The 19695-nt window shown below is 49.3% G+C and overlaps 1 protein-coding gene across 1 annotated transcript in view; it reads right to left on the bottom strand.

Moving 5' to 3' along the window:
- The window catches only part of Stab2 (stabilin 2), a 156203-nt gene that overhangs the window by 31817 nt on the left and 104691 nt on the right, over positions 1-19695 (bottom strand). The window contains exons 40-52 of the mRNA XM_041676250.1: positions 18988-19183; positions 16544-16639; positions 13512-13557; positions 12686-12762; positions 11269-11394; positions 9573-9646; positions 8519-8590; positions 6827-6946; positions 4948-4995; positions 3870-3953; positions 2503-2649; positions 1758-1898; positions 78-134 (exon numbers count right to left, since the gene is read on the bottom strand). Coding sequence (XP_041532184.1) covers positions 78-134; positions 1758-1898; positions 2503-2649; positions 3870-3953; positions 4948-4995; positions 6827-6946; positions 8519-8590; positions 9573-9646; positions 11269-11394; positions 12686-12762; positions 13512-13557; positions 16544-16639; positions 18988-19183 — 1284 coding nt within the window. The remainder of the gene's footprint in view (positions 1-77; positions 135-1757; positions 1899-2502; positions 2650-3869; positions 3954-4947; positions 4996-6826; positions 6947-8518; positions 8591-9572; positions 9647-11268; positions 11395-12685; positions 12763-13511; positions 13558-16543; positions 16640-18987; positions 19184-19695) is intronic.

The raw sequence follows: 19695 nt of genomic DNA, 5'->3' as shown, positions 1-19695 counted from the left end.
TATAAACACAAGCAGACCTAACAAGGCAGAGTTTCAGGTGGGCTGTCCCCAAGTGCTCTTTCCCCTCAGAGTTTTACCTGTATTAACTTGCTGAATCTGGTGTAGCCATGGTTCATCGCCACTGTAGTAAGATTCTGGTGCAAAGATAAGGAAGGACATAAAACCTCTCATTTTCCAAGTGCGTCCAACCGTTTGACATTGTGACGTGACATGGCCATCTACAAAGTTCATCCTTGAGAACTGTGCCGGGAAAACTGGACACCACATCTTCTATGATTGGACAATGGTGCCTTCTTGAGGTGGCACTCTTACTCAGGAGACGGAGATACAAAAACAAATCTAATATCCTAAGAAAGTTTGTTATTTTGTGAAGGGCCACATTTATGGCTATCTTGGGACACATCTGCGGGGTGAACATGCTCACTTTGGACAGTTTACCAAGTGCTGTAAGAACCCAACTGCATACAACAGTGGTAACAGCAGGGCTGGGCTCTCCATTGGCTTGTTAGCAACCAGGGCTGGGCTCTCCATTGGCTAATGAGCAACCAGGGCCGGGCTATCCATTGGCTAATGAGCAACCAGGGCTGGGCTCTCCATTGGCTTATTAGCAACCACAGCAGCTTTCTCCTGCCCATGCTTTTCTGCACTGCAGAGGCTGGAAAGCTGGGCCCAACATTTTCCAGACTCTCTTGCAGCTAGAAGTCCACAGGCAACGTAGGGTCAACTAAACCTGAGCACCGTGGAGATCTGTTTCTGGAAAGGAACAATGTGAGGTGCAGCTAACAGGATGCTAGGCCTCCTAGAGTCCAGAGGTGTGGGTGTGAGCTGTTTAGTCTCTGGTCCCCTGGAAGGACAGGCTGGAGAGGGGAAATCTGAAGAGCTGTAACAGAATGGCCCTAGGGTAAGGCTAGAGGTCCTTTGTTTTAGGATTTTCTAGTTTGCTTTGTTTCTACCTATGTAGTATTGAAATTAGACTATGGCCTCCAAAAGATTTATTCATATACACAATATCTTAAGAAACTCCTTTTTGTAAGTGAGGTTTAGTGGATTATGCCACCTGCAACGAAGGAGAGTGGCCAATACTGATAATTAAAACAAACTGAACTAGGCCTGGTTCATGAAATGTTTGAGACCTATCTGGGCTGCAGAGTGAGTTTAAGACTAGCCTAGCCAAATTAATAAGACCTTGTCTCAAAATAAAAAATGAAAAAAGGATGATTTTGTATTTCAGGGAGAAGGCATTTGCCTACCAAGTACAAACCCTAGGTTCAATTTCTTAGTACCAAAAAAAAAAAAAGAATCAAATAAATGAATAAATAGTTAAAATTGTTCTTTCTGTCCACCAAGAAGTTTTATTCCAGGCTTAGCTTTAGGATACCTAATTATCCACACATTCCCTTCCCTCTTTCCCCTCCCATTTCTCCCCTTTCCTTCTCCAAGTCTATATAAGACCATCTTCTCTTGTGGACACTAAAAGAAACATAAAATGAATTATTTTTAAAAACATTGTCAGGAGATAGGGTTTTACTACATTGTCAAGGCTGGCATGGAACTCCTGGGCTCAAATGACCCTCCTACTCAAAGCTGCCAAGTAGCCGGGACTGTGGCAGCACTGCCCCCAGCTAGAATCCACCTACTGACTTCAATGACCTTGGCCAGACATAACAGGACAACGGTGCTCCCAAGTGATGCCTTCAACCAGAGCTGAGCTGACAACACCGGCATCACCTGCTGGAGGGTGACGGTGGGGTACCTACCAGAACCCTGCCTGAAGCATCTTTGGGGGTGACGAGCAAGTTCTGGGGAGACAGCAGTCTGTCTATGATGTGGATGACGCCATTGGTGCTGATGATGTCACCGGACAGGACCTTCGCCTTGTTGTTTATGTACACGGCACCCTGAAGACCAACGAAAACATAGACATGAGCACAGAGAGCCTGCACAGACTCCTTCCCCACAGAGCCAGCGCTCGTCATCAGGGCAGAGCCTGATGGTCCATGCGATGTAAGCACATATTTATTACTGTCCTAGAAGGACAATGGAGGCGAGGATGCAGTCTTTACCTGTGAGGGTAACAGTAGAAAACGTATAGTCAGCCAACCTGGCTAGGTGCTCATTTCGACAGAATTCTGAACGCTCACAGAATACACAGCCCACACCAGTGTGCCCTTGGCATCACCCATCCTCCACTCCGTCTGTGCTGTCTGGAGCTGCCTTGCCTCTGAGTCGGAATTCCAGTTCAACTGTCTTTTTGCTATGTGACTTTGGACAAGCTACTTAACCTTTTTGAGTTCAGGTTCCGTATTTGGAAATCGGGGACAATGATGCTATTCACGTCACAGGGCTGCTGGGCAGCCCGAATTGGTGCATGCAAAGTCCTCGGCACCGCCCTACGCAGAAATCACTCAGCAGTTAACCATTATCGCTGCTGTTGTCACTTGGGAGGGGAAGTAGGACATCTGGAGGACGAGGACAGCACCTTCCTGAAGTGGCTGCTCTTACCTGAGAGACAGAGATGGAAATGGGCTCGCCTTGAAGGGTCACGGCACTTGTGGTCGCTTTGAGGTTTTCCAGAAGCAGCTGTTGGCAGGCAACCACGTGATACCGGAGAACCTGGGACATGAGGCCCTGCGCATCCCAGTCTTTAATCTGGAAAAGAGGCCAGGGAGGTTGGCCAGAGGCAGAAGCCTGCTGCTAGAACCTTCTTTCTGCTCTCTTATTTCCCACACTCTGAGGAGCTAGTATTGAGTTAGGCAAGGGGGTGAGAACTGTAGGTGGGAGGGGCCAGCTGAGCCAGCACTGCTTGAAGGATGCCAGTGTTCTATGATGTTCCACAGAAAAGAATTTTCTTGGGAAATATGCTAGAAGAGACCATAGGAGGGCCCTCCTAGAGAGGAGGCAGGGTTAGTCTTCAGGGTTGGAGAGGCTGTGATGTGTTTCTATTTGGATTCAAAACACAAAGAGCACAATTATGAAGTCACTGTAATAAAAAGCTCACACAACTCCAGGCAGTGGTGGTGCACACCTTTGATTCCAGCACTTGGGAGGCAGAGGTGGGTGGATTGAGGCCAGTCTGGGCTACAGAGTGAGTTCCAGGACAGCCAGGGCTACACAGAGAAACCCTGTCAATAACAACAACAACAACAACAACAACAACCCCACAAAACTTTGTCTCACTCCTTGGAGGCTTTAAATTAAAATAACCAAAGGTCAAATGAATGTAAACATTATTCTCGTGCCTTTGATTTGCTGGTACAGAAAATCTATGTGTAGAGAGAGAGGCAGCGTGTGTAGAGGCTAGGAACAAGTCCCTACTCAGCCACCCTCCAGCCACGGGATACCAGCATCGCGTCCCTCAGGGTTCTTTACTGTGAAATGGAGATGGTGCTCAGCTGCAAATCTGACACGAGGATAGACGGAATACATGTAGACCAGGCCCCGTTCTGAGTGTGCTTATCTATAACGATGTTAGTCAGCTGTAACAGTGTTTATAGGCTACCTGCCAGGGGCACAGTGAATGTCAGAGCAGCGGGGGTTCTGGTAATTCCTGCAGCTCAAGACCTATCTAAATCCCTTTGACCCTGAATCTTCTCTGCACCCCCCCTTTTTTTTTTCAGTCTTTAGAGAATTTGGATCCCTTGATGACTTGAGACTTCTCCAGGTTCCTATACTGTCTAGGCTTTTAGAAAGTCTTTGGCAAGTGGTGCCCCAAACCCAAAGGCCTGCCAGGGGTCTTCCCACAGAAGCAGCCCCTTCTATTGCTGCTCAGCTCTACCTGAGACTAAATCTCTTGCCCACACACACCACCATGGCACGCTCTAGGCCACGCCTTTCCACAAGCCCTTCTCCAGTCCCAGCTTGCTGCTCACCCTAGTCTCCTGATTGAAGGAAGCAGATGAAGGCGCAAACACAGTGAAGGGGCCGGGTCCAGCCAGCTCTCGGACAGCATGCTCCTGCAGGAAGATAGGCAGGGCCACATGTCACTCTTTCGCAGACCAACTTAGCGGCTTCCTCTCTCGTGGACACAGGCTGAGGCTCAAAGACATGCCAGAGTCATTGTTTTTGTCTCAAAGTAAACCTGGATTCTATGCCATCAAAATCATATTTTTTTCTAATTGTAAAATTAACATGTAATTGTCAGATAAACGATTCTGGAAGCAGAGTAGCTAGAAGGTGACAACTCCCCCATGACCCCTGTCAAAGATGACTCCTGCTTCTCCTCTCCACATGATGGTTACAACCAAGATGACTCATTTAACCAGCTGGCCGTCTTCTTATCACCCTAAGACTGTAGGGCTGCTGTGGTGTCTGCTTCCAGCTCCTCACGCCTTCCTCTTCAGCGCACCTGGGAGCTATGCGGATGGTTCCCAGAGGGTCAGCGTGCTCTTACCGACCAGTCATGCCACTGAGAGAGTTAACTGTGACTGTCCACTTTTGGGTTAAGAAGCCCCCACTGACCGAGAAGTACACTTCTGGGTGTACCTGAGAGGCTGTTTGCACAGACAGGGGAGACTCTGGGGTCTGACCTAAAGGAAGGGTTACTTCCTCCAGGGAAGTACCTACGGCAGTCTTCACCAATGGCCAACAACTGTTCATGGCTGTGTGGCTGACTGTACCTAAGGCAGAGTTCACCAATGACCAACAACTGTTCATGGCTGTGTGGCTGACTGTACCTAAGACAGAGTTGACCAATGGCCAACAGCTGGGCTGCTGCCAGAAATTCTCGTTCTGGACTGTCTTCTTGTCCTCCGTGACTTCAGAGGCTACAGCTTTATGTTATGTCTTGCTGGAGACCTGGCATGTTGATACTTGTATGCCTACATGTGCATACACATATCTGTAGTTCAATATAAACACACATACATGAAGATTTACATGCACACATATTCTAGAGGTGGACACTGAATGCAGGCCTGGCACATGCCTCAGCAGACAGACAGTTCTTACCTGCAACTGGAAAAAGTACTGTGACGTTGTCGGGTTCTTAGGAAGTTCCTGCGAACAAGGACGGGGAGCTGTCACTCTGGCTGTGACTCACAACAGGAATATAGGGCTGTAGGGACAATCTGTCCACTGGACAGCTCCCTGAGAGTGACCGAGGGACACACTGAGTCCCAGCTCCTTTCTGCAATCTTATCTGATTTACAAAAGAAAGAGCCTACCACGCCTCAATGCACAGAACTGTACAGGCATATCAAACATACCAAATATAGTTGAAATCTTGTAAAGGCCGGTTATTTATGGTAGAACTGGCCTCCCTGACAACAAGAATGTTGGATCAGAATGCTTTGGCCCCTCTTTTTAACAATTTTATATGTTTATAATATGTAGAAACCAGAAAGTATCACACTGCCTCTTCCTCTATCTGCAGTATAGGCAAATGAGGGCAAATGGCATGTGTGCACACATGTGCTCCCACCACAGATATACCAAACACACTCCCATATACCTGACACACATAAACACACACCATACACACTCCCATATACCTGACACACATAAACACATACCATACACCCATGCATGTCACACAACACCACACATATACCCACACACCCCCATATGCCACATACAAATACCTCATTCACTCACACCTACCCCATAATACCATAAATACACCACACCCCATAATCCATACCCCCTCATACATCCCAGACATCATACACACATATACACACACAAGACACCCCATAAACATACATTCCATAACCCTACACATACACATCATCTGCCACATGCCCAGTACACAACATATATACTATACACACATACACACAAACACAATATGCCACAGATTATACGCCACCACACGCTCTCCCATATATCATGCACACATACACACATCCATCATACACTCCACATGCCATGTACCACAAATACATCATACACAACACACACAGACATGCATACCATATTATATATACACATCATACACCACAAATACATCATACACAACATACAGACATGCATACCATATCACACACACATCATACACCACAAATACATCATACACAACACACACAGACATGCATACCATATCACACACACATCATACACCACAAATACATCATACGCACATATACCATATGCTACACATATCATACACCACAGATATACCATACACCATACACACAGACACATGCCATACATCACACACACATATACTCCACATACCAAACACACTCCATACTTCACACACACATACACCACACACATGAAATACAAACCACTCATATCATCCACTACATACAACACATGTACATCACGCATATCAATACTACAAATGCACCACACACACATGTGCCAACACCACACACTACACATAGTATATCACACAGTCACCACACAGAGTATACACATGCCACACCACATACCATACACCCACACTTATGTTACATCATATAAATGACACGCACAGTCACCACATTCTGTAGCCCATATCGGATATATCACACATATCACACACGTCTATTGACACACCAACCCAGAGCACAGCAATGCTCTAGCGTTACTGCCTGCTCTGTGCTCCTGACATCACCACCATATTCAGTTCTGCAAGAATGGCTGTCCTTATCATTTTCTTTCCCAGATCCCGAATGATGTGCAGAAAAGTGGCATCACTAGCTCCGCGTCACAGGGCTACTCCCTGCAGAGCTGAGTCCAAACCCAGGGGTCTCTGACTCCAGACCTCTGGCGGCCTTAATTGTGACACCACTCCCTTCCCAGGCCACAGAAGTTTCCCTGGGTAGGGAAAGCTCTTCTCATGGCAACCTGGACTCTCAGACATTTGGGACGTGGGGTTTACTTCCGGGAGGCTGAGTGTTACCCCGTAGATGCTGCTGCGGCAGACAAATCCGTCCCCCGTGTAGTTCTGCTTGCAGGTGCATATCCTCTGATCTTGTCCAGTGTGGGTGCAGGTTGCAAATGGGCTGCAGCCGCCATTGTTCTGGTAAAATTGCCAAGAGATGGAGAGGCTCAATTAGACCAGTAGATTCACCAACCTTGTGAATATTTGCTAAGCAATTTTGTGATGAAATTTGTATTTTGAGGGATGTGAGTAGAATACTAGTCTGGTATGTGCAAAGGAGCTGGGCTCAATCCCTAACCCCCCCCCCCACACACACACATTTTGTCTTACTCTCCAACTTTGATCCACCTTCATTGCCTTTCCTGGACTTGCTTTCTAGTACCTGGGTAGCTGGCCATGAATCCAGGCAGCCTCATATCCCAGGACCAGATCTCCAGCCCTCTGTGGATAAGTACCCCTCATGTTTGACAATTGCCATTTAGGCTAAACCCTGATTTGGTCACAGAAAGATGACAGAAAGGCAGTATAAAACAGAACCCATTGCTTTGCCCTCAAGAGCTCTTAAGATGTGGAAGAGGAGGCTAAAGTCCAAACACAGCCAGAGTGAGCTTCCACGGCGGCAGGCCTGGGCTCTGAACCAGGGCAGACGTCAGTGCAGAAGGAGCATGGAGCCAGGAAGAGGAGCTCCAGCAAGGAGCCGAGGAGATGCTCAACAGGCTCAATGCCCCTCCACACCTCCTACCCCTGTTGGGAAATCTTTCCCCCCACACTTTTCCAAAAATACTTTCTGAGTATGACGGGGGCAGCACCCCAGAATCCTCCCCAAGGGGATATGCTTCTATTTATTCTTAGAAAAGCAGACTCCAGGGGACATGAAGCTTCTGGCCAATGACCTCAGACGTCGACAGCTGCATTACCCAGCATGCTCCAAGACCACACAGGAGAGCCCTTTCTTGTCATGCCCCTCTTGATGTCTGTCCACTCCAGAGGCCTAGGGGCCCCAGGTTATCGCTCACCTTGAGGGCACTGGCTCCATGTAGTTCTGGGTACCTGTACTCTGACCACATACCCACTCCTTCCTGTCTTCATACAGCCTTCACCCTGAAACCGGCACCAGCCTTAGCACTGCGTGCCTCATGGAGCTTCTTCCCCTCCTGTGGAGGTTGACGTCCTCTCTCTCCCATCTCTCCATCCACCTTCCTCTGTCTCTTGCCCTTCCTCATTTCCCCTACACTCAGTTACACCAAGAAGGCCTGTACCACAAGGTGGCACCTTGATCCAGGGCCTCTGGAGTGTGCGGATTAAATGTCTGTTCAAGGTACCGGGTCTCCAGGACTCTGTGTGGCGGCACTGAAGGAACAGATGGGTTGGAACAGAGAAGTCCCTCACGGAAGGCGCTATTGCCTGGCTCTTGGTGGTAGGCAGATGCTAAGGCTTGTTCTGACTCCTGAATGCTTAGCACTCCCAGTACTTTGGGAAATGAATCATGCTGGTTTGGGGACACTTGCATCAGGTGAATTCTGGCCAGCTCTGTACACCTAGATCCCTCCCTTCAGAATCTTGTAGCCAAGGGTGCAGGCTGTGGGGTCTATTCTTTCCGCTCTCCCCAGGATGACAGCGGTACGCAGGAGGAAAAGTGAGCCTCACGACCCAGAAACAGCCCTGGGATTGCAAGGGGAGAAGAAAGGGCCAGGCAGCCCTGGAACTCACGGTTAAGCAGACATTGATGAGTGTGCAGGCCTTCCCATCTCCAGTGAACTTTGGCAAGCAGTTACAGACGGCCTGTTCAGGAGCAGAGGCAGAGTGTCATTTAACAGGCAGGCAGGCAGGCAGGTTAGCACACCGGATCTTAGACTTGAATCTGATTGTAAAACGGCAGCATGAGAAGACTAGTGTTTTTAAATACCTAGTCTAGTATGCTTGAGCACTAGATCTCATGGACATCCCATCCTCATTTGTCAAGATACTGGCTTTTTTTTTTTTGATTGGTAGAGGTTTGGGGGAAGAAAGTTAAGCTGTAACATTGCTTTGTCTCCACCAAGAACGAACTTGGACACCAGTGCTAGCATGTGCTGAGGGAGGTGTTGCAGTTCACAGGCTATACACAGGAATACAAGCCATCACACCTGCTCACAGGCTATACACGGGAACACAAGCCATCACACCTGCTCACAGGCTATACACGGGAACACAAGCCACCACACCTGCTCACAGGCTATACATGGGAACACAAGCCTTCACAACTGTTCACAAGCTATACACAAGAACACAAGCCTTCACACTTGTTCACAGGCTATACACAGGAACACAGCCTTCACACCCGTTCACAGGCTATACACGGGAACACAAGCCAGTACACCCATTCTATGGGCAAGGAAGGCAGCTGGGAGCTTGAGGAAGGGGGTGCTATTTCCAGGGAATTGGGATCTGACACAGCCTGGAGCCCCCCCCCCCCAAAAAAAGGGACCAAGTATGGGTATCAGACAGCTCAATTTTTGAGCTTTGGAACATTTTTGGTAAAACTAAAACTTCCAAGTGCTTCTAGGATCATGGAGGGCTTGCAGGCGAGTATACCCCACTTTTAGAAAGTCCTTTCCCTAGTCCCCTTACTCCCCATCATTTATCTTCTTTCCCCCAGATTGTCTCCTGTGCTTTCTCTGTGTGTCCTGCAGTGTTTCTGACTGCAGGTGGTCTCTTCTGGATTTCTTTCCTTAGGCCTGGGTCTTAGGGCGCAGGAGTTAAGACCCTCCAGGAGGCAACTCACTTGATTGGGCCCCGTCTGCGTGCACTCCGCGTTCTTGTCACAACCGCCGTTGTTCTCCAAACACGGGTTTATTTCTTCAAAACAAAAGCCAACATGTGTTGAGAGTGTCAGGCTTTAGCTCCATGAAGAGGCATTCTGAGGGACTCCTCAGGGACTGGAGATGGCTTGGATAACTGGGAAAGAGCAGCAGGTGTCAACGTGGGACTCGGTTTTCTGGAACTTCAGAGGCAGAAGTAACTCAGGTGGTGGTGGTGGTGGGAGAATGGTTTCTCAAAACCGCTCCCCTTCCCCCTGGCCCTTGGTTGGGCTAATTCTAGCAGAGGCACCATCTGTGGGCTTAAATCTGCCCCTCTGTGGAATGAACAGGAATGTTTTGAGTGAGACTCTTAGCACCCAACACATGAGGAGTCCTGGGAATGAAACAACCACCATCGAAGACTGGGCTAGAGAAGACTCATCGACAGATGCTCAGTTCAGGACACTCAGAAGAGGACCAGACGGCTCCACATTGAAGCTTCTCCCCATTGACTAACGGTAGCAAAAGGGAACGACTACGTGGTGGATAGCTTGGTAGCACTTGGACCTAGTGGTCAGATTTGTGCCGTAAACAGGGGCTGGAGGGAAGCCCTGAGACTCGTGACAGCCTGCAAACGGTGCATGACTTTTGTGATAGTTTGGTCTGGAATATATAAATGGAATCTAATAATGAAAAAAAAACACCCCTCAAACCCCAAATAAAAGACATGGTATCAAAGAAACAGACCAAAGAGCTAAGACACTAATGCGATTCTCAGTCCTCCAAAGACTGCACATTAGAGAAGTATTGGGACAGTTGATAAAATAGGAGTGTGAATATAATGAGAAAAAGTATTGCAGTGATACTCAATTCACTGAAGTCAGGAACTGGGTGCGGTTACATACCGAGCTGCCCTCACTCTCAGGAAACACATACTCAGTTACTGGGAGACAAACACTACATGACTTACGCAGCGGAGTCTCAAATGACTAAGGAGAAATATGAAAACGTTCAAAGAGAGCAGAGGAGAAAGTGGGCAGCAGACTACTGTTAGCGAGAGAACATGGGGCAAGGGCGCATGACTCCTTCTAGCATGACTGTCGCAGCCCGTTTTGGTGAGTTAAGACTCAGACAGTTTCCTAGGGCACGCCTCTAGAACAGAGCTGTGTGGCCTTGGCCAAGCACACTTTCAGCGCTACACCGAGTTTCAGGGAATTATTCTGTTAGCAGCGTTAAGTATAAACACTGTGCATTGCAAGACGCTGTTCTGTTTTTGTTAAAAACATCTAGGTGTATAATAAAATGGGGTAATGTAAAAATAGTTTAAGGGTCCCTGCCCTTAGATACACACCCCTAGCCTTCTGCAATTTTCAAAATTAAGATGTGCAACATTGTAAATCAATGAGAGTAGCTATGAGAACTTTAAGATGTGCAACATTGTAAATCCATGAGAGTAGCTACTAGAACTTTTAGCTCCCTCCACCCAAAGTGACTTCTTTGGCAGCACGTCTTCTCGCCCCTGTGGGTCCATCGTTTCTACACCCTTGGGCTTTTCTGCCAAGGCCTACTGCATTAGGACCCCAGCAGCGGTCTTAACAACAGAAGCTCCTACAGCAGAACATTTTAACAGGGCTCTGACACTACTTCCACCAGATGGACAAGGGTGGAATGATCACTTACCGAGGCACACAATGCCGTCACCTGTATAGCCCGCTTTGCACACACACACCCGGCTTCCTGGGGTGGTTCTTTTACAGTCGGCCTTGGCAGAGCATCCTCCGTTGCTGACCTCACAGGCATTGATGGCTGTAGAAGAGGAGACAGACAGGAGGAGTCAGGTGTTTTTGTTTTTTGGTTTTTTTTAAACCTGTGTCATTGATAAAAGGAAGCCGTGGAACAACTCCAGAAGGCATTGGACCAATGTGGTTGATTACTCAGCGAGAGTGTGCTGTCTAGTTTTATGTCAAGTTGACATAAGCTATGCTCATCAGAGAGGAGGGAACGTTGATGGAGAAAAGGTCTCCGTAAGATCGGGCTGTAGGCAAGCCTGTAGAGCATTTCCTTAATTAGTGACTGATGGGGAGGGCCCAGCCCACTGTGGGTGGAGCCACCCTGGGCCTGGGTCCTGGGTTCTATAAGAAAACAGGCTGAACAAGCCATGGGGAGCAAGTCAGTAAGCAGCACCCCTCCATGACGTCTGCATCAGCTCCTCCTCCAGGTTCCTGCCTTGTTTGAGTTCCTGTCCTGACTCTTTTCAATGATGAACAGTGGTCTGGAAGCAGAAGTCAAACAAACCCTTTCCTCCCCAAGTTGCTTTGGTCATGGTGTTTTGCTACATCAGCAGTAACCCCAGTGCTATGTATGCATTCTGTACCCTAGGAACAACAGCTCACATCTCTCAGCAAGTGCTACATACGCGTTCTGTACCCTAGGAACAGCAGCTCCCATCTCTCAGCACTTTACACGCACGATCTGGATCATATACGACTACCCAGTGAAATGACTCTCGAGCAGATGGCGAAAGGCACAGCCAAGCAACACCCCAAAGTAACACAGATTGTTAGCATTGCGGTTCAAACTCAGAGGTCTAATGATGTGGCAACGGTCTGACCCCTGACCCCTGCCATACTCTGCCACTGTCCTCAGAGAGGCCATTTCATCCTTTATAGCACTCTAAAGGGAAGATGGTTTGATGCTTACTTTACAAATGAGCAGAGGGGCTCAGGGTAGCTAAACACCCATGCAAAGTTACAAGTCTGGCAGGAGGAAGAACCAGGACTTAAACCCTTTACTGACCCACTCCCGAGCCCTGATGGCTCACACACCCTCAATCAATCAAATCCATAACTTTCAAAGCCAGGGGCTGACACCAGTTGCTCTCAAGGTTGCACACGACTGCTCGGATGCAGTGTAGTTGCACGTGAAAAATACACGCAATTGCCTGCTCATCCCAAACCAACATGCCCCAGCCATGCAGAGCTGGGCACCGTCAGTTGCTCAGTCACATGTGAGTCACTACAGTGGCTGGCACCAGCTCCTGAGGCCCAGTCGGGTCTCTCAGCCCACACAGACTCTCCGCAGATCCCGCTCCACCTGCCTGTGCAGACTGTTCCATTCCCTTGGAATCCTGCCGCGCATTTGCACGAGGCTTGGCCGTCTGGATCGAGAAGGCAGCTGCAGTGGAAAGGGCAAATGACGTTTTCAGAGAAACACCACGTCCCTCATATGGCTTATAATCCCCCTTCAGCCCAGCATCCAGGCTACCAACTCTATGAAGCACCCAGAGGCTCTGCCAAAGGCCTGAGGGGACAATTGGTTCCTGGCATGATTCCCACCACAGCCACTCCAGGCAAACCACACGCTGTGCCTACGAGGCATGGTCACTTGTCTTCAAGCACTACCCATGTGATTGGTTGAGCTTTGGGCTTCATGTTGTCTACAGGTAACACAACAGCCCCTGAAAGGCAGTGTGATTATCAGAGCCATTTGTGAGGGAAGGCACTGAGGCGGGGAGGAAGTAAAGGATTGGCTCCAGGTCATGTGACGAGTTGCAGTGACGAGGATGACTGTGGGTTCCGTTCTAACCCCAGCTACTGGGCTTATGTGCCCATAGGAAGCAGCATTAGGCCATGGACTGGGACAATGTTTACTGCAAGTGATGCCCTCTCTTGTTTGAAAGAACCCTTGTGGCATGGGCTGGTGACAACTGGCATTCTTGTCAGTGTGCTAGGTAAGTCAGTGGCCGCTCATGGAACATGCTGGATCTGGCCAACTCATGGTGGTTTCTTTGGAGACATTCAGTTTCTTCCTTAGATGGATCCTACATTCTGTTCAAGGGTTTTGGGGAAACACTTCCCCCAGGGTAGGGCCTGAGGTGAGAACTACTGAGTTTGTATTGTCCCTAGAGGTCAGAGGACACCTACTTGGCACTGGTGTGGCAGGTCCCATTGCAGTTGTCTTTTGTGATCTCTGAAAAAGAAAACCAATTGTTTGTGAATTCTTGCTTTAGTCCATAGTAGTAGGAAAAGACTGAATTCTTTGAACTGACTTTTAACTATGTAAATCCTTGCCACTGTGTAAACACTTTTCATGTTGGCTCCAGGGAGCCCAGAGACAAACCTGAAGCTCATTTACACTATGATGGGGTGTCTCTCAGATGGTTGCTAATTCTGGCCGGGGTAGGCACTAATACTTGCTAACCAGGTAGATGCCGGCTGGTGCCTGGCCTTTGAATGCTCCTGGTATGGACTCTGAATCTTGTTCTGTAGGTGATGAAAAGCCAAAGCAAGTTATCAAGAAGTCCTGGGGGTGTAGTGGGCTGAGAAATGTTACCTGTTTTATGGATGTTCTGGAAAGTTCTTTCTTGCAGTTATGTGGAGGATAGAAAGGAGAGGGATGGGACCTAGGATGGAAGGCAGAGAGCTGGATCACAAGGCTTCTGGGGATGGGGGCAGGTGGAAGAGAGATTCCAGAGATGCAGATAGTAGAATATTCAGAGATGATGTTAGTGCAGGGCGGACATGAAAGAGAAAGGGTGGCTCCTAGGCTGAGTGGTCTAGCTGTCCTCTTCCCTAGTTGACCACCGTCCATGCTGCTGCCTGAGTCATGGTCTGGGCACCATCCTCAGCATCCTGCATCCACCAGTCTCTGCTCCATTTGACCCCTAGGGGCACCATCCTCAGCATCCTGCATCCACCAGTCTCTGCTCCATTTGACCCCCAGGGCACCATCCTCAGATCCTGCATCCACCAGTCTCTGCTCCATTTGGCCCCTAGGGGCACCATCCTCAGCATCCTGCATCCACCAGTCTCTGCTCCATTTGACCCCTAGGGGCACCATCCTCAGATCCTGCATCCACCAGTCTCTGCTCCATTTGACCCCTACGGGCACCATCCTCAGCATCCTGCATCCACCAGTCTCTGCTCCATTTGACCCCTAGGGGCACCATCCTCAGCATCCTGCATCCACCAGTCTCTGCTCCATTTGACCCCTAGGGGCACCATCCTCAGCATCCTGCATCCACCAGTCTCTGCTCCATTTGACCCCCAGGGCACCATCCTCAGATCCTGCATCCACCAGTCTCTGCTCCATTTGACCCCCAGGGCACCATCCTCAGATCCTGCATCCACCAGTCTCTGCTCCATTTGACCCCTAGGGGCACCATCCTCAGCATCCTGCATCCACCAGTCTCTGCTCCATTTGACCCCCAGGGCACCATCCTCAGATCCTGCATCCACCAGTCTCTGCTCCATTTGACCCCTAGGGGCACCATCCTCAGCATCCTGCATCCACCAGTCTCTGCTCCATTTGACCCCTAGGGGCACCATCCTCAGCATCCTGTATCCACCAGTCTCTGCTCCATTTGACCCCCAGGGCACCATCCTCAGATCCTGCATCCACCAGTCTCTGCTCCATTTGACCCCCAGGGCACCATCCTCAGATCCTGCATCCACCAGTCTCTGCTCCATTTGACCCCTAGGGGCACCATCCTCAGCATCCTGCATCCACCAGTCTCTGCTTCATTTGACCCCCAGGGGCACTGTCCACATCAAAGCCCTGCTGCTGCCTTATTTAAGAATTACACCATTACAGGGATTGTCTCCTGGAAAGTTGCCATAGTTTCTAGGCTCTTTCCTGTCCTTTTAAATGAGCTTGGTTTTCCATGCACTGCGCTCTGATAAGCTTAAAGAGAGGGGAAAGCATTTCATTTATTCTAGTAATTTTCTTGGGATGTCTTTCTGCTTATGGGGTCCCACCCCCCATGTGCCCTCTTCCAGACTGTATCCTGATTCTGCACCACAACATCTGATGCCTGTTCTGGGATGTCCCCCTAGCCTGCAATCTTTCAGATTCCCCACTGTGGTGTTTTTATAGCTCTGCCTTCTCCTGGAGCTTTCCAATGGCAATCCCTCAGACAAGCCTCGTCACTGGAGCCCTCGCAGGGCTGGTGGGTACTTGTGACCTTCTTTCTAGTTCCTATCTCAGAAGGGACAACAAGGCCTCTGATGCTGGCTTCTGGGGTCATTTTCTTTAATCTGCTGCCTGGTTGATTTAAATACAAGTAAGATATCACTGCAGCCATGTTTAAAACTCTTCAGTGGTTACCGAACAGCTTGAGTTGGGAAGCCAATGTATCTAACTTTTACTGAGCTGGCTCTTGCCTGCCCCATTCATTCTTCTCATTCAGTCTGCCTCTTTGCCTCTGTTCTCACGTCCTGCAATCTTTTGGATCTCTAAACATTATCAGATCTCTGTCTCTTTGAGGCCATTCCTTGCCTCTCATCACTGTCCCCCGGAATACAATGAAAACCTCACTGCAATGGGAGACTGGAGCCGATGTGTTCTCCATCAGACCCTAAAGCTGGGAGAGTGATATGTTGCTACTGGACCATTTGGCAATGAGCAGCTAAACCCTCCCTGAGAACACGAGCTCCTGTCAGACAGCCACCTCAGAGCTGATCGCATGAATTAACAAGGCAAATGTGGGTGGAGGCATATAAAAGATGCTCCTTGTGACACTGCTTATGAGCAGGAGATTAGTTTTAGAAAGTGCAATTAGGGAGGGGATGCAACTCAGGGCCAGATGGCTGGCCTGTCTGTCATGGGGGAGGTCTTGTCTGCACTGTGGCAAACAAGCACACAAAGATTGGGTTTCTAGTAGCAGTATTATTGGCGCTGATCCCGGTGCATCCACACAGAGGAAGATGCCCATTGTGCTTGTGGAGTGAGAAAGGAGGTTATAAAATATGTAGTCTGGTCCTGCACACTTATGGCTCTGCACTAAGTCACACAGAGTATCACTAATAGGGGGTTCCAGCATTGGGCATCAGTACCTCAGTTTCTTTTCTGTGCTTTTCCTTATTTCACACATGGTGCTGTTTCTACTTTAGCAAGGAACACAGGTTTCTTCCGAGAGGCAGGCAGAGGGCAGAGCGCGCGGAGGACACACTCTTACCCATGTCACAGTGCACGCCTCGCCAGCCGACATCACAGGCGCAGGAGCCGTCTCCTGAGGGTCCTTGGTTACACCGCCCGTGGACGCAAGAGCACGCTAAGTAGAAAACAGGACCATACTCACGGTCAACATTTCCTTTACCATTTACGGGGCGCACTTCTCTGTACCCAGTAAGCCAGTTTAAAAATACTATTTAAAAAAGAGAGTGGACAGTGCTACTTCTAAAAGCCATGGGTGTTAGACAAAAACTCCAGTGTCAGGCGTGGGGTACTTCCTTGTGAGATGTTGGTCACGGAGGCCCCAAAGGTTCCCCAAACTCTGTAGGTTTTTGTCACTCCAGGCAAGATATGACCACTAGTGCAATAATGTCCACTGTTAAAGGAGAAACCAGCACATTTCTTACTGGATCTTAGGCCTGTTCCACAAGAGAAGCTCAGACATGGTATTGCAAACCTGGTCAAACTCAGGAGCTGGGAAGACAATGGGTCTAGAGGGGGGACTTATTATGTTGTTTCGCTGAATGGACATAGCGTCAAAGAACCCACTAAACATTTACATGCATGCTCGCGAATTAGTGCTTCTCTAGGTCCTGATCAGAAAGGCATTTATTTATTTACAGTGGGAAGTAGTTAACCGGTTAATGCAGAGGCTCACGATTGGTTAATGTGCTGAGAACAGGTGACTGTTGAGTGCTCAGCCCTGATCAGCACATTTATATCACACCTGTGGAGGTTTGAATAAGACTGCCTCCCATAGGCTCATATATTTGAATGCTTGGTCCCTAGTTGGTACAACTGTTTTGGGAGGCTTAGGAAGTGGGGCCTTGTTGGAGGAGGTGTGGCCTTGCTGGAGGAGGTGTGGCCTTGTTAGAGGCAAGTCACTGGGGATGGTCTTTGTGGTTCCAAGATCCCATACTGTTCCCAGATAGCTCCCTCTCTGCCTCACGCTTGTAAGTCAGATGACAGTCATGACCCTCTGGAACCACGAGCCCCCAGATTAGACACTTTCTTGTGTAAACTGTCTTTACCATGGCGTTTCGTCACAGCCATTGAAAAGCGGCTAAGATGCCCTCCAGGCTCAGGGCACAGCATGGAAGAGGGGGTGGGAAGGAGTGCTGTGATCACTGTCGTCTGGACACGATGCGGCTGTTCTGTGCCCGTTAACTCAGATCGGCACTGTTATAGTTCACGGTTCAGCCACTGCTGCCTGCACTAGACCTGCGTGACACTGGGCCCATCAACACCCAGGGATGGAAGGAGTTTGTAAAGCCCCATTCCTTCTGAGGGAGTTAAAGGTTACGGCGGGAGCGTAAGGTAGCCACTGGCACACTGACCTTGCTCAAGTAAATAACCCCTGACCCAGTTTCACACAGTCAACCCTAATTAGATGCAGTGGTTCATAAAAAAGATATGAGGATAGGAGGGGGGCTTGGGTAGAAGAGGGGTTCAGTGGGAAGGGCAGGGGAAGAGAGACGATAATGGTGGGAACCTTGATGAAAGAATATGATAGATATGTGTTTAGGAGGTTGTAAAAGAATAAACGAACAAACAAATACAAACTTGGTGAAAGCTATGAACGCCACTGCTCACCAAAAGCATTCAGCTCTGGGTCTTGGTGGACAGCATGGAGTCCCCCACAGTTCTAGGTTAGGAAGTTCTACCTGAATGGAAGCGAGTCTCTCAAACAGCACCGGAAGGTAAATCAGCAGTCTAACTTAATGACATATGGCCAGATTTCAGCCACCCAGTTATGTATTAGCTGAGTCTGACTTAGGTCGCTGGTGAAAGCAGCGACAGCGGAGGCGATGGTTTTAGGGGTCCAGAAAGGCATGCATCCAGAATTGAGGTCAGCTTCTTATCAGCTGACCTTGGGGAAACTCATTCACGTTCCTGGCCTTAATATGCTTATTTGTGAGATGGGTACAGCAGCCCCAGTGCAGGTGACGTTCCTTTGGGGTTAAATGAGTCATTAGGACAAATCTGTTCTCCCCCCCCCCCCCCAACTAACTATTGAGCGAGCCCACGGAGAAAGTTTAATCATGGTGATTAGCACACACAGGCAAACTGAGAGACGGAGTTGGGCTGGAAATGTCAGCAAACAATTGGGGGTCGGTGGATACATCCAGATCAGTGACGGGAAATGTTTTCGAACACTGCTGTACATGAATGAAACAGCACAGGCTTCAAACAAACAAACATCAGCGACTCTCACTGTAGCCCAAGCTGGTCTCAGACTCAGGACATTTTCTTGCCTTAGCTCCCCGAGTCCTGAGACTATTCTAACTGGCTCACAGAGTCTTACACTTTGCAGTATAATGCTGGGTCACTGCCGCTGCCCAAGGAGAAGCTGGGCAGAGGGTATTGAAGCTGCTGCTCTTCCACCCCACGCTGCTGTCCAGTCTGGAGGACTGAGGGGGTTGGGGTCTGGGCAGGGGCGATGCTCACCTTGGTCACAGTGGACACCGTACTTGCCCTCTACACAGGTCTCGCAGGCTGTCCCATTGAAGCCCTGCTCACATCTGCACGTGCCGATGCCGTTCACGCCGTCCAGACAGAAGCCGTTCCCAGAGCACACATTCTGATCTTTCCTGGGGCAGGCTTGGCATTGTGGGCCAAAGAAGCCGGCACAGCACGCTTTTGTCTGAAAGGGAAGGACGAGGTGGTGGATGGTTTATCTTCTGCTCTGGGGACTCCTGGGATCCCGGAGTGTGAGCCCGCCTGTTTCCTAGACTCCAGGGTTTCTTAGGGACAGGGGACAGAGCCCTCTGAGGAGGGAGTGAGGCTCAGCCATGTCCTAGGTAGCTTGCCAGCCCCGCAGGCAGGGAAGGGGAAAATCAAAAGTCATGAGATGAAAATGGAGAATGCCCAGGAGGGGAAGCAGGAAGAACAAACCAAAGGGACCAGGCTGGTGGTGCATGCCTGTCATCCTAGGACTTAGGAGGGTGGCCAGTGTGAAGCCAGTTTGGGCCACATTAAAAGTTTATTACTGTTGTTGTTGTTGTGACAGGGCCTCTTTTAGCTGGTGCTACCCAGGAGAGCTGAACATCTTCTACTTCCTGAGCCTGGGGTTATAGGCTGGGGCTCCAAGCAACAAAGACTAACACAGGTGAGCCTGGAGGGGTGGGAGGACCCAACAAGCCTTCAGCACCTCTA

This window comes from Microtus oregoni, unplaced genomic scaffold (assembly GCF_018167655.1).
Source record: "Microtus oregoni isolate MIOR12 unplaced genomic scaffold, Mior012 000001F_ref0000356, whole genome shotgun sequence".
Lineage (NCBI taxonomy): Eukaryota > Metazoa > Chordata > Mammalia > Rodentia > Cricetidae > Microtus > Microtus oregoni.
The sequence above is the reverse complement of the archived record's forward strand: the minus strand, read 5'-3'. Positions and strand labels throughout refer to the sequence as shown.